General features: G+C 47.6%; 2 protein-coding genes and 1 pseudogene across 2 annotated transcripts; 2 read left to right on the top strand and 1 right to left on the bottom strand.

The window, feature by feature from the left end:
• Nucleotides 1-2610: 2610 nt before the first annotated feature.
• Nucleotides 2611-7339, top strand: LOC138629203 (uncharacterized). The gene is made up of 2 exons (XM_069712724.1): nt 2611-2671; nt 4302-7339. Exon 2 carries the CDS (start codon nt 4369-4371, stop codon nt 6898-6900), a length of 2532 nt encoding a protein of 843 aa, XP_069568825.1. The 5' UTR covers nt 2611-2671; nt 4302-4368; the 3' UTR covers nt 6901-7339.
• A 250-nt stretch (nt 7340-7589) lies between these two features.
• Nucleotides 7590-14183, top strand: hpxb (hemopexin b). The gene is made up of 10 exons (XM_069712719.1): nt 7590-7680; nt 8334-8359; nt 11728-11814; nt 11929-12086; nt 12188-12341; nt 12686-12898; nt 13007-13099; nt 13334-13464; nt 13550-13697; nt 13794-14183. The coding sequence occupies exons 1-10, from the start codon at nt 7616-7618 to the stop codon at nt 14018-14020; spliced, it is 1302 nt and encodes a 433-aa protein (XP_069568820.1). The 5' UTR covers nt 7590-7615; the 3' UTR covers nt 14021-14183.
• LOC138629208 (uncharacterized) lies at nt 8585-11303 on the bottom strand (annotated as a pseudogene).
• Nucleotides 14184-16683: the final 2500 nt, after the last annotated feature.

The raw sequence follows: 16683 nt of genomic DNA, 5'->3' as shown, positions 1-16683 counted from the left end.
ATGCATCTGCTGCTGCCTGAGCCTCACATCTCCCTCTCTGCCCCGGCGAAAGCTCGCCGTCGCATCCCGGGTCTCACCCGCGACGCTTTCGTCAAAGTCCTCTCCCTAATGTGCGTGTGATGAATATTTTTCAGATGCTTCCTCCGGGCCATAGCTGATCAAAACAAATGCACCTGCACTTTTTTTTTTTTTTTTTTCCCCCTCTCCTCCTTGCAACTGCAACTCCCCCAGGACGGGTAAAAATTGACTCCCTGGCTTCCTCCACCAGGCAATTACGTGCCATCTGTTCCCATCTTGGTTGTTCCAGCTCGTTTTGTTTCTGCGATTGTTCGTCTAATATCATAGGCCTGAAAGTGTTAGAGAGGACGGAGGGGAGAGGGGGGGGGGGGAGGGTAAGAGTGGCGAGGAGGGGAGGGGGGGGGGAACAAAAATGAGGAGTGGCATGAGGAGGAATTAATCGAATCTAACAGCCGAACCCTCTGAAAGGAGATAGTCCCACCAGAATGAGGACCATTACCATATTCATCACCTAATATCGCCTGCTGTATGCAAAGTGGAAGAGAAGAGCGCAATATGACTTTCTTGACCGCCTTTCTAATTCCATTTGCTTGAATACTTCTTTTTGTTGTTGCTGTTGTTGTTAATAATTGTCCGCTTGCAACAAGTCCACGGTGCGCCCGCTCTAGCTGCGATGCCGCCGTTCGGTTCGGGAGTGGTAATAATAACCCATTAACTTCTCTGTCGCGTGATAAATACATATATGTGGTTGTTACGCTGCCATGCTGAATCGCATTATTGTTTTGTTACAGTAACTATTGGGCCCATTACTCTCTGACACACGCGCGCGCGCGCGCGCACGCACACGGCGTGTAGATTTAATTGCAGTCATGTCGCAGGCGAGGCGAGCAGCTGGATTGGAGAGTTTTAACAGTGATATCAATAACGGAGCGCCACCTTAGGCCGATATAATTTTCCATCTCTCCTGACAGAGCGGAAGATAGAAATAATCAGTCACAACACCAGCCGGGCCGCCTGTAGGACCCCGAGTGACGTGCAGCAACACTGATGGCTCAGGACCCATCTGTGTCCAGGGGGCAACGCTGTCTGTGTGTGCGTGTGCGTGCGTGCGTGTGTGTGTGTGTGTGTATAATTGGTGAGAAGGTACTGGATCCTATAAGAAGAGGGAATCTGTTACACCGCTCAAAGGCTTTTATTCAGTAGATTCCCCAAAATGTCTCGATCAGAGGATATCAAAAGCCTTTATTTTATTTGCATTCATGCCATCCGAAAAGTACGTTCACGTTTTCGCCGAACTGTTTCGACGTTAGAAAGACTTCAAATATCTGGAGATAAACGATTCAAAATCGGACTAAATTGTACTTTGAAAAGACCCAAACAACAAAATCTACCTTGGTATCCAGGTAGCAGGTTGTTAATCATTTCCAACATGCATCTCTTGACCTTCTTTCCTCTGTACTTATTTATCCAAGTGTTACCTCCGAGATATCTAATCTTAGATTTGAACATCGAAGGGCCGACGTTGAGCACGCGCCTTATTTTTTTGGGGGGAAAAAAAAAAAAAAATGTTCCTCTTTTACCGACCCGCTGCCCGGCACGGATTATGAAACCTGTGCGGTTGGAACCGGAGCACGAGAAGGTTAATACGTGTGATTCTTTAATTGGCAGCAAAACCTGTTAAAAAAAAAAAAAAAAAAATCTGTCGCGGGCATCCTGCAGCGGACCCTTTCCTAAAACTACAGCGAAGACAACACCACCATCTGCAAAACGTTACGCAACAAGCTCTGGTGCATTTATATAACGTGATATGTAAAGGTAAATTCCACCATGAATTTCCATTGAAACAATATGATGTGCTCTTTGTCCCCATATTAATACATCTCGCGGGGAAACTCCGGCAAAAGGATGAGGAGCTTTTTATAAAGATTGCCTGTGTAGGCCACACTATGCTGCATTTTTGGATGCGTCTAACAATACAGGATGATGGTGCGTAATGTTATTTAACACATTTAATTTGAAGGGAATTAAACGTACAGGATGTCCTGCTTCCGATGCCTTGTATTTGCTGACATCTAGTGGTTGAGTTGTGAAAAGTCAATTCCAATTAGTTCAAACGGATGCGGAAATGACCATTTATTCATCAGGTTGGGCATTTGATGGGGCATGATCGTTGCTTTTGTGTCTCAGGGACAGTTAAAATACAGCACAGAACAACGAGCATTTTAATTTGAAAGGTTAAAGGTAAGTTATAGGCAATAGTTATTGCTACTTTTTTCCTTTTTTATTTGGAAATTGAGCCGTATGAAGACCCACAACGCAGAGACACAGCTTATGTGTGGCATGAAGCAATTAGAAACTCATAATAAAAGGCTGATTTTAATTATTTAAGGGTAATATTCATCCATTATTTGAAGGATAAAGTCTGTAAAAGTGTCATTGTTTTGATCAGGTCATATCTCGGTTCTTATTTTTGGATGGGAAGTTCTTTTTGCAAAGAAAACAAGACTCCTCCTCCTCTTTCATACAGGTAGAGTGACAGGTAGAGGAGGAGGAGGAGGTGGAGGAGGAGGAGGGAGGGAGGAAGACCTGGAGGCTGCAGGACAGTGCAGAGAGAGCAGCGCGGGAGGCAAGCGCACACACACCTCGGACTCAGGTAGGAAACCCTTTTTAAGTTCGCTCCCTGTTTCTTAAAAGCGATGTATCGTTTTGCATTTTCACCTCTACGATGTCACTTTCTAAATGCTGCGTCTTCAAACCTGACTTGAAAAACGCGACTGCGTACCTAAATAAGGAGCAAAGCTGCAAAATAAAGTCCCCTCGGGGGGAGAGGGGGGGGGCAATTCGCTGCGGACGAATTCATTTTCAACGGACTGAAATAGAGGTGAGCGATTCTTTACCTGCGCCGAGCCTTTAACTGGCTCTAACTCTCTAACTGGCGCTGAATGGCTCCATTGTTTGCTCTCGATACGCCGGAATGCCTCCGAACATCCCGCGTAATCTTCTCAATTATGAATGGTATCATTTATTCTATAGCCTCGGCGCCTCGGCACCTCGGCGAAGGCCGCCCGGTAACTTAGCAACCGGTGCCTCTCATTCAACATTAAAAGTGTGTGTGTGTGTGTGTGGGGGGGTAACCCGAGAGGACCCGGCGGCCGCGCTCCGGGAGAGTGACGGGGATTTGCTCGTGACACGTAACCCACACTTTACCCCTCCTTTCTCAGCGGCACATTGACGCCCTCCACCCGTTAACTCGTCTTCAAGAGATCCCGACTTGTGTCGGAACGATTTTCCTGAAGTCTTTTTCCAAGTGAACCGTCCCGAACGGTGCGCTGCAAAAAAAATAAAATAAAAAATGCGTCACTCGCCGATAACATCTCGAACACCGTGTTTTTTTTTGGGTTTTTTTAACACGGGAAGCAGATTTTATCCTTTGACGCTTTCCCCCGATCACGTTGTGTCCCACGGGGACTTTATTGTGAAGCATGCGGAGGTAAACCGACACCTCTGCCCTTTTCACGCTCGCTAAAGCCTCGTTGTTTTGCTCCGGGGGGGGGGGGGGGGGGGGGGGGGGGGTAAAAGCCTGTCAAACTAGGTCTACACTGTTAACACACACACACACACGGTGCCGACCCACAATCCGCGAGTCATTTGAGGAAAAAGCGTGCAGACGAGACGACTCTGGTAATCAAGACTAATTTTGAAACACGCACATTAGATACGGCGCTGATTGGCAACTAATTTAGGACATTCGTCGTCGTAAGTCCCGAACACAACGCCGACCTCGGGGAAACGGGACGGTCGTCACCCGAGAGCCCCCCCCCCCCTTCTCCCCCCCGAGAGTCTGGTGAGAAACCGAATATTGTGCCGGAGGGATAAAGTTGCAAACAAAAGGGAAGCTTGGCAGCGGCGGCCCGGTTTTAAAGCGGCGACACAGATGTACACACAACGAGACACACACTCAGTCACCAGGTGGGTCGGGTGGTTTTCCTGGAGGACGGAGGGTGACCGATGTTCCGACCCGCGACATCCTCGTCGCTCACAATCCTATTCGAATGAACTCAACCCCGGTTTTTCAACTTTGTTTCTCAAACTGGACATTTTCTGTTGAAGTAAAAGTCTTCGTCTGCTGTCGACAATATTGAAGCCGCTTTTTGCGAAGCCAATACATTTTCCATGTGAACCAACATAGCTGTTACACCTTTTGATGCGTTTTTTTTTTAAATTTTTTTTAATGGTTTTAATTATATCACATTTTTGTTTTGCATGTGGCTTTGTCTTTTCAGATGCGTGACGGGAGACTAAAGTGAAACCCCACTTGACGAGAGTACTGTTCGAAATCTAAAATCCGCAATGTTGGCGAGGTCTCACTCGGAAAGAAGAGCCCTGCTCGGGTTCTCCGCCCTGCTGACACACGGCACTCCCAAACAGGGAGACGTGACCTCGCCGTCGCCTCCTCCTCCTCCCTTCTCCTTCGCCCCGCCGCCTCCGTGGGTGACCCAGGCGCTTTCCAACCTGGAGCGAGGTGAACGGGAGCTGCGCAGCCTCAGGGAGCGACAGCGGGCCGAAGTGGAGGAGGTGAACCGCGAGCTGGACGGCGCCGCGGTCGGAGCTCGCCGGGAGGAGCGCCGCCTTCTGGAGAAGGTGGAGCGGGACCACGGGGAAGCCCAGCGGCGCCTCAGTCAAGTGAAGAGGGAGAACGCTGCCGCGGTGAGAGTCGTGCAGTCCATTGTTGATCAGCAACTGAGAAAAATCGGACAACTGAAGGAGCAGATACAGAGATGTGGAAGTACCGCCGGCGGAGCCAACAAAAATCAACTCCAGAGAGGGCTGGCAGAGGTCACTCAACCGTGGGAAATCTCTCTGACGCTGAAACGGGTCCGTTTCTTACCGAGCCCGGAGTCCAAGACCTTAAGCTTCGGGGAAGTCGATGTTCGCGAGCGAGGCGTGACCTACCCCGTCGGAGTCTGCGGCGTCGAAGGACAGAAGTGTGCTCTACACTCCGGAGACGCGGCGTTTTCAAACGTTACTCCTCTTGAAATTCGAAAGGAGCCGCAACCGAACCGAGGCGGGCCGAGGGACAGTCCGGAGGAGGGCGACAAGGGAAACGGCGGGAACGCTCGCGTTGTCCGGAAGCTACGTCTGTCGAGCTCTACAGAGAACGAGGAAGAACTGAAATCGCCCGAGTCTCCCGTACCGAGACGACGCGGCGGGTCCGAGTCCTCCCAAGACGAGGAGACCGAGTCCGTGTGTTCGGACGCTCGGGGCCGAGACCTTTTCCTCGCCGTCCCGCCCGTCTCCAGTCAGGGAGAATCCGAAGGTGACGAATCCGACGGCACGCGACGTGGAACAAAGAAGCGCGGCGCAGTAAAAGGTAGAAGAAAGCAAAAAGCGCTGGTCTCGGTCTCGTGCGAGGAGCCGTCCCGCCCTCCTGAGGAAACTGATGAAAAAAGCAGCGACGCGACGACACCTCTGAAGACGAGACGCAAAGGTTCGCTCTCCGGGTGCGGTCTCGTGGATCTGTCCTCTGGACATCTTACGCTTTCTCATCGAGGCCTTTCCGGGAAGAAGACCTCCAATGAATCGTCGATGGACAGCGGGAGCCCTCCGTCCCCCGTGGACAGCGAGGAATCCGGCTACACCTGCACCGCGAACGGGTCCCGCTCGGTGTCCACCGCCGACCTCTCCGGTAAGCTCCGCCCTTTAACCGACGGTGACAAGGGCGAGCGCGGGGGGGTCAGAAGGGTCAACCGAATGAGACTCGCCTCCGAACCGCCGACTCTCGAACGAGGCCGAGGAAGCGGCGCCGAGTCTGACAGGAACACCGTAAGCGCTGACGAGCGGCTGTCGAGATCCCGGACTCGCGTCGCGCAGGGTTCGAGTCTGAACCGCGCGACCGGATCTCAGTCCGCGTCGGCCATCGTAGGCGACAAATTAGATCGCGAACACGACGGGGACGAGAGAGAGAGAGCTGCGCCGGCGTTGAGGGAAGTGCACGAGGAAGGCGGCTCGACAGCGTTTGAAGCAGCTCGTCTGGTCAAACGGTTTGGAAAACAAGGATCCGGCCGCGCCGACTTTAACCTGCCGAGCGGCGTCCACGCAACCGCCAGAGGGCAGCTGTTTGTGGTGGATTGCGGAAACGCCCGAATTCAAGTGACCGACCTCCAGAAGAACGTCGTGCAGCAGGTGTCTCCGTCGGGATCCGACAGATCGTCCCGCATCTGCAACTACTTCGACGTGGCGGTGAACTCGAAGGGCCTCGTCGCCCTGACCTGCGCCGCCGAGCGAGCCGTGTTGGTGTTCAGCCGTCACGGACGCCTCCTCCGGACATTTGGAGGCACGATGGTCGGTTCCGCCGACGAGGAGCTGGACGCGCCCAGAGGGGTTACCGTCAACCGCCGAGATGACTTCTTGGTCGCCGACATCAAGCGCGGCACCTTAACTGCGCTAAAGCTGGACCCCAAGACCGGGGCGAGGTTGGAGCGCACGGTGGTGACCGGGTACCACAGACCCTACTTGGTGGCGGCCTGTCTCACCACCGGGCTCGTGGCGGTATCGGAGCGAGGCAACGAAACTGGGCGCGTCCCGTGCATCCGGGTCCTGGAGCCGGGCTGGAACACCATCCGAATCTTGGGAGTGTGCTCGGGACTGGGGCCCGTTCTGACCTGCCCGTGGGGCCTCGGCATCGACGGCGACGGGGACGTCTTGGTGGCAGATTGGGGCAAGCGGCACCACCGGGTCCTTATCTACCCGTCCAAAAGCGTCGGCTGGCCTCTGGTGGTCGACGGCCTGAGTAGCCCGAGGGGCGTGGCGCTTCTGCCTGATGGCCACGTGGTGGTTTCAGACAGCATGAATCACTGCGTCAAGATCTACCAGTACAAATAAACTAGAGAAAATCACGACGACAGAGATATTAACTAATACAGGTGGAGTTAAGACTAGTTGCCGTGATAATATCAGAAGTTTGACGACATTTCAAAATAACCTTTATGATTTAGTCATAATCAGTAGCGTAATACTTTTTTCATTAACTCAATTCTGATTAAAAGATACAAGTAGTAATTAAGGCATGTTTTCAAATCAACCTCGAGTGTTTCTCTCGATCCATAACTCTGTCGTGTCTGATATTTTGATTTTTTTTTTTTTTTTGGTGAATCGTGCCCATATGGCAAAACATTTCAACTATTGATAATCAAGCGCATATCTTGGTGTAACCTTTCTGTGAAATCAGTAGATCAATTTGTAGATCAGCTGCTTGAAGTTTCGGAGGAGTCTCGTGACTTTTGTACTGTCAAGTATCTCAGAATAAAAAGCATTAAACTTTGATTGGAAACTAATTTTGCACTTTTTTTGTTTGTTTTTGTTTGTTTGTTATTTTAATCACAACTCAAAGGTCTGTTAGCTTTTGCCTCATTTTGTAACAGTAAAACTTCCAGGTCTCTATGCAAACGAACGCAGTCTCCTAACCTGTCCGCCCACCCACACCCCCCCCTCCCCCAAACACACACACACACCTCCTACACACACTTGTTACAGAATAAAAGTGCAGCTTGAGCCCCCGTGCAGCTACACTTCACGGCTCTGCTCCACCAGGACAAACATGGGGCTGCTCACCAAAACTCTGTTTCTGTGCTTGGCGCTTGCCCTCAGCGATGCAGCACCCGCGTGAGTATTAATGAACTCCACTTATACGTATTAACTTTCATTCAAAATTCATGTCACGTCATGTCAGGAGATTAGGTCCTACTATTCAGGTCCCAAAGGCCTTAAATGGGGGGGTGCACGTGTAATATTTTTTAAGAGTATTTCCAGCTCTTGAAGAGTAAAAAGCTGATTGTTTTGAAGGCAAATAATTCATCATGTGGTATGATTACATTTGAAATGTATTATCGGGTTTCGGGCAAATTGTCCAACTCTGTAATATGACAATATATGTTTGAGCTGTAATTTTGTTTGTCAAAATAAAATCAATTTGCAACTATATGGACGATCAAATAATTGCTGTAATCACTTGCTAAGCAATACCAAACATACAAACATTACAAAAAAAGACATTTTTAAATCGTATCGACAAAACATTTCACATTATTTCGTCCGGTGGAAAATGGACAAGTCGCCCTCAATTCATGTCATAACTCTATTTGCCGGTTCAAAGTTCACCCTGTTGGATCAATTGAACAAACCCAAAGAGTCTTGAGTCATCCCGTCACCTCAGTGCCGTGTCACTGATTGACTGACTCATTGTTTGGAAATGAAACGTAATGTGCTGCTCTGCATAAAAAAAAAAAAAAAACTTTTTTTATTTTAACTATCCGCAGGTCGCCACAAGACAAAGCAGAGCACAGTAAGTTTTGTTTTTAAGTTGTTTTTTTTTAAATTATTTTGTAATAAACACATGTTCATAACTGTTGTTTTACATACTGGCTGAGCATCAATCGCAGCTGTAATCTCTACGGAGCAATGTTTTTGTGCGTCCCCCCCCCCCGACCAGCGGTGACGTCACCCGTTGGTCACTATGAACGGCCGTTATATGAAATTCGGAGTCGGGATTTTGCCCGGCGCCATTTTGCTAGTCCGGAGCAGGTTTGAAAGCAGGCAGTGACCATATTTGGACGTGACCGTATTTGGGCGAGTTTTCACGAGACGAGTCGACCGGGAGTCCGCGGAGGCTTTTCGGGAGGCGAACTCTGGCGGTGTTATTGTGTCTTATCGTTTAGTGTTTATTAAGTTGTGTGGAGAAAGTCTCTCCGTGTCAACAGCCCTACCGCCACTCCTGTCCTCGCCGGCAGCAGCAGCTCCGCAGTCCGTTTTCAGCGCCGGGCAACACGTCCAACGACACCGGGTCTCCTCCATACCTCCCCCCCCCCGAACGGATAAAAAAATAAATAAAACTCACACTATATATATATATATTTTATATATATATATATATATATATAAAAGTGTAACACCGTATTAACCGCAACTTCCAACTGCTCCTATTAGCTGTGCTTCACCTTTGTATGTCCTCGCGATGTCTCTCGTCGCTCTTCCCGCGAGATTACATAGAAGTACACCGGAAACGCTTTTACATTACTTCTCTACTGTAAATACGAATTATTATTATTATGATTATTATTATTATTATGCTATTTTCTGGTTGAACAAGCCTTACAAGCTCTTGAACGATGTAAATTTAAAATATTAAATCACATGTCATAATTGAAATGCTAAACCTCATTATATTCAATTCAATTCAATTCAACCTTATTTATATATCGCCAAGTCACAACGCAGGTTATTTCATGGCACTTAACACATTAAAATCCTTACAGCAAGACTTTACAATATTATATAAAGTTCTGGCCTTACAAAGAGCTTTCTTGTATAATATTAGACTATCCTTCCAGGCAGGTGAAATTCTTCTAAATTAGTGGAACTCCATTTCCTTTCCATCTTTCTAGTCGCTGCCTAGCAGAGCGTAGTTCTGACTTGTACCATGGAGACAACTTCCTCTGGTTCATGACTCTCTTCTTCAGAGGGGCAACATCATCTAGAGTTGTAGCAGAGATACTGCAGTGTTTTCTACCAGATGATCCACTTGTGTGGGACTAAGATCAACGTAGATGTCTTCCACTCCTTTAACACACGGCATCGAAGAGGATAAACATGTAACTGCTTCCTTAAACTTGGCCACGACATCATCTGACAGACATCTACTGTAGTGGGATTTATTCCCACATGCTGTGTCGTCCATTATTGTAACTTCAGATGTTAATAAGAAGTGGTTTGACAAAACAGGGTTTTGAGGAAATACAATGAAATGTTCAGTTTCCATCCCGTACGACAGAACCAGATGGAGGGTGTGGTTACCACGGTGACGGGGTTTATTTACATTCAGATAAAAGCCTATAGAATCTAATAATGAGCTGAAAGTAGAACTGAGGCTGTCGTTGTCCACGTCAACATGAATGTTAAAGTCTCCCACTAGCATCACTTTCTCTGAACTCAGAGAATTCAGTTAGAAACTCTGAATAAGGACCAGGTGGGAGATAAACAACAACAAATATAATCGGTTTCTCTGCTTTCCAGTTTGGGTGAGAGAGACTAAGAGTCAGACTCTCAAATGATTTATAACTAAGTTTCAGTCTTGGATTAATTGATAAACTTGAGTGGAAGATTGCTGCCACTCCTCCTCCTCCTCCTCCTCCTCCTCCTCCTCGGCCTGAATCTCTGGGAATATGATAATTAATATGACTGGGAGGAGTTGCTTCATTAATACTAACATATTCTTCCTGTTGCAGCCTCTGAGACAGAGTAAATCAATCTGATGATCAGTTATCAAGTCATTTACTAACAGAGATTTAGACCAGAGAGATCTCATATTTAATAGTCTGCTTTTTTTGATCCATTAATTTGGTAGGATCAATTTTTATTCCATTTTTATTGATACATCTTTCCTTGAGTTTTTTAAATATAGGTGGTCTGGGACACAACCTCTATAGGATGTTGAATGTTTTGGGTGAGTGACAGCTCTAAAGAAGCTGCAGAGGAGCTGTAAGACTGCAGCTCTGCGTCCTGGCCTCAACCCTGGATGTCAGGTTTTATGGCTGTTAAGAGACATGGCCATATTTCTAGAAAGAAGAGCTGCACCATCCAAAGTAGGATGGATGCCGTCTCTCCGGATAGCCCACATTGTTAGCGGGACATCACCTCGACAACCAGCGAAGTGAAGACGTACGGCTAACATATCATCACTGGTCCGGTTAGGAAGGGGTCCAGAGAAAACTACAGAGTCCGACATCGTTTTTGCAAAGTTGCACACCGATTCCACGTTAACTTTAGTGACCTCCGATTGTTGTAACCGGGTGTCGTTACTGCAGACGTTAATAACAATCCGACTGTATTTACGATTAGCCCTAGCTAGCAGTTTCAGGTTTGATTCAAAGTCACCCGCTCTGGCCCCGGGAAGACATCTGACTCTGTCCCCGGGAAGACATCTGACTCTGGTCCCGGGAAGACATCTGACTCTGGCCGCTGGTGTCACTAACTTCACGTTAAACAGAGTCTCCGATAACCAGGGTTGGTTTCTCAGCGGGTGTTTCGCCGAGTGGGGAAAATCGGTTGGAGACGTGAAGGGGTCGGTGGTGAACCGTGAGCTTCTGCTTGGGACTAGGCCTCCTTCGTACTGCCACCCAGCCGCCCGGCTGTTCGGGTGCTGTGGGGGACCGGCTAACTAAGCCTGCAGCCCTGGGCAGCTGTACACCCCCTCCCTGAGAAGCTCCTACGACTAGCTGGTTGTTTAGCATGGTGCACAGCCGCGATTCTATTTCAGTGACCCCGGCCTCCAGAGCCCGAACTACACTACATTTATTACAGGTAGCATTATCATCAAGGGAGGCAGGGTCGTAACTAAACATGTCACACACCGAGCAGGAAAAACAAGAAGTGTAGAGAGAGTTAAGATATGTATAATTCAGGAAAAGAAACTGAAATAGCAGAGAAGTAACACTAGTCGCAATGTTTGTAGACAGGAAGTGACGCAATACGCTCGCTGTAACGTCAGACGAGATCTGCGCGTGCAGCAATCACGTGTATATATACACAAATAAGTAATATACGTGGATATGGCAAGAATTTAACACATTTAACATGGAGAAAATATGACCAAAATAACTGACAATTACAATATAAATGATTAAGTTTGTTATTTTCTTTCCCCTGGGAATAAAGGTGAGGCGGATGGGCCGGACCGTTGTGCCGGTCTAGAGTTTGATGCCATCACTCCCGATGAGAAAGGAAAGACTTTATTCTTCAAAGGTGTGAACCTTTTCATTTTTAATAAAAAAAAAAAAAAAGCAATTGTTGTTACATTCTACTCGGGCGTAAGTTTCATGTTTCTGCGGTGTAGTTTTAACTGTGGTGTTTCTTTAGGTGGTCACCTGTGGAAGGGTTTCAACGGTACCGCTCAGCTCTCCAACGAGTCCTTCAGGGAGCTGGATGACTTCCACGACATCGGCTACGTCGACGCTGCTTTCCGCATGCACAGCACGGAGAACCCGGACGACCACGATCATATCTACTTCTTCCTGGTGGGATCCACGGACACTTTCAGCCAAGGATTGGGAGACGTAACATATATCATCTTTAATCTCGGTTATTCTGCGTGTTGTTCTGATTTTAAAACCTCCAGGACGACAAAGTGTTCAGGTACTTCAACCAGGCTCTGCAGGACGGGTACCCGAAGGAGATCCAGGAGGATTTTCCAGGAGTGCCCACCCACCTGGATGCTGCCGTGGAGTGTCCCAAAGGAGAGTGCATGATGGACTCGGTTCTGTTCTTCAAAGGTATAGTTGGCGTTCACTGCTCTAATATTCATCTCACCTTATAATAAGGATAATGATGCCCCCTAGTGGAAGAAACTAGCTGCAGCACGTAGTCATGACGTTTTACAGCAGCTTTTAAGTAGTTAAATAATAATCCTCTTTAAAAACTATAATTACTCATCTGCAATTACAGATTTGAACTTTTATTTTATGGTTTATAATTTATGGTAAAAGTAATCTACTGTATTCTTAATGGAGAAAACCTGTAAAATAATAGTTCATTTCGGTTTCTTTTGTTACCATGACAATAAATAGATAAGAAAATTGTCCACCCCCAACCTCCTCCCCCCCCCCCCCCCCCACAGGACAAACTGTGCATGTTTATGACATCTCCACCAAGACGGTGAAGACCAAGACGTGGCCCCACCTGCCCGTCTGCACCTCTGCTCTCCGCTGGCTGGAGCACTACTACTGTTTCCACGGAAACAACTTCACCAGGTTCAACCCGGTCTCGGGAGAGGTGACCGGCGCTTACCCGAAGGACGCCCGCAGTTACTTCATGAAGTGCGCCAACTTTGGTGAGTCCGTTCGGTGAAATAAATCTGACAGTTACGGTCATTTTTGTCCAGGAAACACTTTGATTCGCCGAGTTTATTTTGCCATCTTCGCCCGTCTTCTCTCTGCAGGTCACGGAGGGAATCGTAGACCCCGTAAATGCAGCGAGGTCAAACTTGATGCCATTACGACAGACGATACAGGCAAAACTTACTCCTTTGCAGGTAAAGTCAGACGCACAAACGCAGTAGCCTATAAAGGAACAGTTCAACAGTTTTTGGGGGGAGATCCCCTTTGTTTGGTTCGGTCGTGTCTTTTCCATCACAGCCGCGCGCCGTCTGGATCTCCGGGAGTCCCAAAAAAACCCACAGCTTTAAATGACTGTTTATCGCCGTAAGCTCCACGGAGAACCAGACGCGGGTCTTCCAGATTGTAACTTTGAGTGCGAATCTGTTCAGGTCCTATCTACATGCGTCTGGACACCCATCGTGACGGCCTGCACCCCTTTCCCATCACCAGGTCTTGGAAGGAACTGACCGACGGGGTGGACGCCGTTTTCTCCTACACCGACAAAACCTATTTTATTAAGGTACCTTAATGTTACAAAAGACAAAATCGTCTGGATTTCTCTGAGGGTAAAAAGTAAAACCCCTCCCGTTGAAACGCACTCGCAGGGCGACAAGGTTTACATCTATAAAGGGGACGTCCACTACACCCTGATCGAAGGGTACCCTAAAAACCTGAAGGAGGAGCTGGGCGTCGAAGGAGTCGTGGCCGCTGCTTTCCTCTGTCCCAATGAACACACGGTTCACATCATCCAAGGTCCTTTTTCTTTCCCCCCCCCCGTTTGATATGAACGCGATCAAAAGCTTTTAAGACACGAAAACATCTAAACAGACATCGCATTTGTCCCAACAGGAGACAGGATGCACGACGTCGACCTGAGTGCCACGCCCAGGGTCGTCACCCGGGACGTGGCTATACCCGTGTCCGGCATCGACGCGGGCCGCTGCGGCCCCGAGGGGGTCGACGTGTTCAAGGGGTCGCAGTATTACCGGTATGAAAGCCCCATGCTGCTGGCTGCTAGCCGGATCGTCCCACAGGCCCTGAACATCACCTCCGCAATGATGGGGTGTGAGAATTAGGGAATGAACCCTCGTTCTCTGAATACACCAACAAGTGTGGGAAAAGCAGTCCGCATTTTACATGGGAAAAAAAAGTGGCTTACATTAATTTTATATTCCAATATGTACGATTTGGAAAGTTTGACTTTAGTTTGGTGAATTAAAAAGTGCAAAAGAAAAGTTATTTTTTTTTGTCTCTTGCAGTGATTATTATGAGGAAACTTTCATTATTAAAAGAATAAAGCGCTCTTTCTGTAGTTTAAGTCTGCAGGCCTAAAAACCGATAGTCCCCGAAAACCAATTATGATTTTGAAGTAATGTCGGAGTTCGGCCACTAGAGGACCTGCTGCACAAGAGAACGTGTGACACCAGGGAGAACAAGAGGGTCACTGTCAAACTAAAACTCAAACAACTGGTGCTCTTCTTTAACGTGCGTGAAAACTGCAGTCGTATAAACCCCCCCTAACCCCCCAAACAAATTTTTTTTTCTTGGGAGCTAATTGGCAATTTCTGTCAATTCTCCATCAACAATCAAAACAACAGCTATAAAGTCCCGTTCGCATCGTCTTCCACACGACCCCCCCGACTGTTCAGGTATCCGATATGATTTGACTAAAAGACATCCGAGTCGGTCAGATCGCGCGGACAAAGTGCCTGTTTTCCACCATAATGGGACGCCTCCCATGATGTCACACCGAAGGGGCACTTGAGTGGTCTAAATGCCTCGTTTGTAAATTGCGAGTGCCCTCCAAGAGCCTCTGTGGTCAGCCTGAATACCGCTCTGTGTCGCTTAAGTGCTGCTCCGGTGTGAACTTAGGGGGTTACAAAAAAAAAAAAAAAATACACAGACGCTCAGTCCAAGCGCCGCTACTTAGTGAGTCTGAAGGCCGCACACGGATGTCTGTATAAGAAACGGAATCATTTCATTAAAGGGTTTGTTTCTCACCTCAACCTCTGAGCGGTCAAAGTGGAGAATTTTTTTCGCCGTATTAGCGACTCAGAACGACACCGGAGGACCGGCCGCGTTCGGCGTGGTGTAACCCGAGTCGCAGAACGCTGTCAGCGCTGCGCCTTCGGTCCATTAGATAGTTTTAAGGCGAGACAACAAAAAAACAAAATAAATAAATAAAAATGCAGGGATTATCTTTCAGCCACATGAGATTTCATTTCAACAGATATCCCTGAAAAAAAGAAACACTCATCGTGTGCATTTCGTGGAACGTTTTGCGCCTTTTAATTTGCCGCGACGTTCTGTCCGTTCCTTTTTGTTGACTGAAGTTTTACTCTAAAGAGCTCACAGGTGTAAAATCATAAATCGTTTCGGAGGCCACGTGCAGCAAAGGAAGAGGCAGATGTTGGATTATACGTTTAGCTGAGAACAACTGGGAGCTGCTGTCCCTCCTCTTGGAAAAAGTTGTCAATGATTTCAATTTACAAGTGACAGTTGCAAGAGTTCCCGGCGTGTGTGAAGCCAGTTTAGAGAAGTTACCGGTGGCCAGAGCTTCATTTTCTGCAAAGGAAGAGGTCAAATCAGGTCAACTTACCGTCACGTGCGGTCTTAAGGTTTGAGCCATTTAAAATAAATCAAAATATAAGACGCAAGCATGCGGTGTGCACAACAATAACAAGTCAAACACCTCCACGTCCTCAAATTATAAATGGAACCGTTGCCAATTTATTTCAGTTTCTTTAAAGTGTGCGGCGTCTCTGTTCTCTCTAAAATAACTTGTTAAAAATCGAATCTATTTTTGCATCATTCTCGTATTCGCTTCCAATCCCTCCGACAGTCAAAAATCGAATGTCTGCAGGCTGTTTATTTTAGCGCTCGTTCTCTCTCTCGTTGTTACAATAAAGTCTTTTAACGGGCTGTCCACACGTACGCAGCAGCCCGCAGCAGTCCGCAGGCCGGGACGGCATTAGCAGCCATTCACGGCCCTTTCACTCCCCGGAGGGTTTTTTTTTGTTCGGCCAAAATCCCCGGGACTTTCAGCAAGCATAAAGGAAGTGCTGGCCTCAGCACGGCTTAGTGGGCGAGGACACGCACGCACACACACGCACACACACACACACACACACACACACACACACACACACACACACGGGTCAGACGGTACGGACTATTTTCAATCACACACAGAGGTATCGTCAATCAGGACATATTAATAACTGGACTTGTGCACGTACTTGTTCATTTCGTTGAATTCCCGTGAAGAAATAAAACATAGCTTGGAGTACGATTAGCGCCCAAAACTCCCGATGCAATTTATTTATTAACACCGATGAAGAGCAACACGCACGAAGCGTCACTCATGTTGGCGTTTTCACAAATGAATTGCATTGAGAGTTGCGTACTTTCAAGTCACGCACGGCTGCGATTGGCTACCGACGTTTAATCCGACCGGCAAGAGTCTCGGCTTAATTTGTGGGATTAATTCAATCGCAAGGATGCGTTCAAAAAAAAAAAAAAAAAAAAAAATGCCGACGAAGCGTTTCCGACGACGGGTCGAACGGTTTCGGTTGGCGGACCCTCAGCGATCCGAGAAAAAAAAAAAACCCAAAAAAACCAAAACCAAAAACAGGTATGGTACAAAAAATTTATTCAGTAACAGTTCTGTAAACATCTGAGGTAAATGAACATTTACATCAACATGTTCTTTTAAACAAAAGGTTTGAGACGCAAGGCA

Source organism: Brachyistius frenatus, unplaced genomic scaffold (assembly GCF_029030835.1).
Source record: "Brachyistius frenatus isolate BFR_SWC_R1_liver_20210118 unplaced genomic scaffold, ASM2903083v1 Contig_112, whole genome shotgun sequence".
NCBI lineage: Eukaryota > Metazoa > Chordata > Actinopteri > Embiotocidae > Brachyistius > Brachyistius frenatus.
Note: the sequence above shows the minus strand (reverse complement) of the source record. Positions and strands in the feature narration are given on the sequence as shown.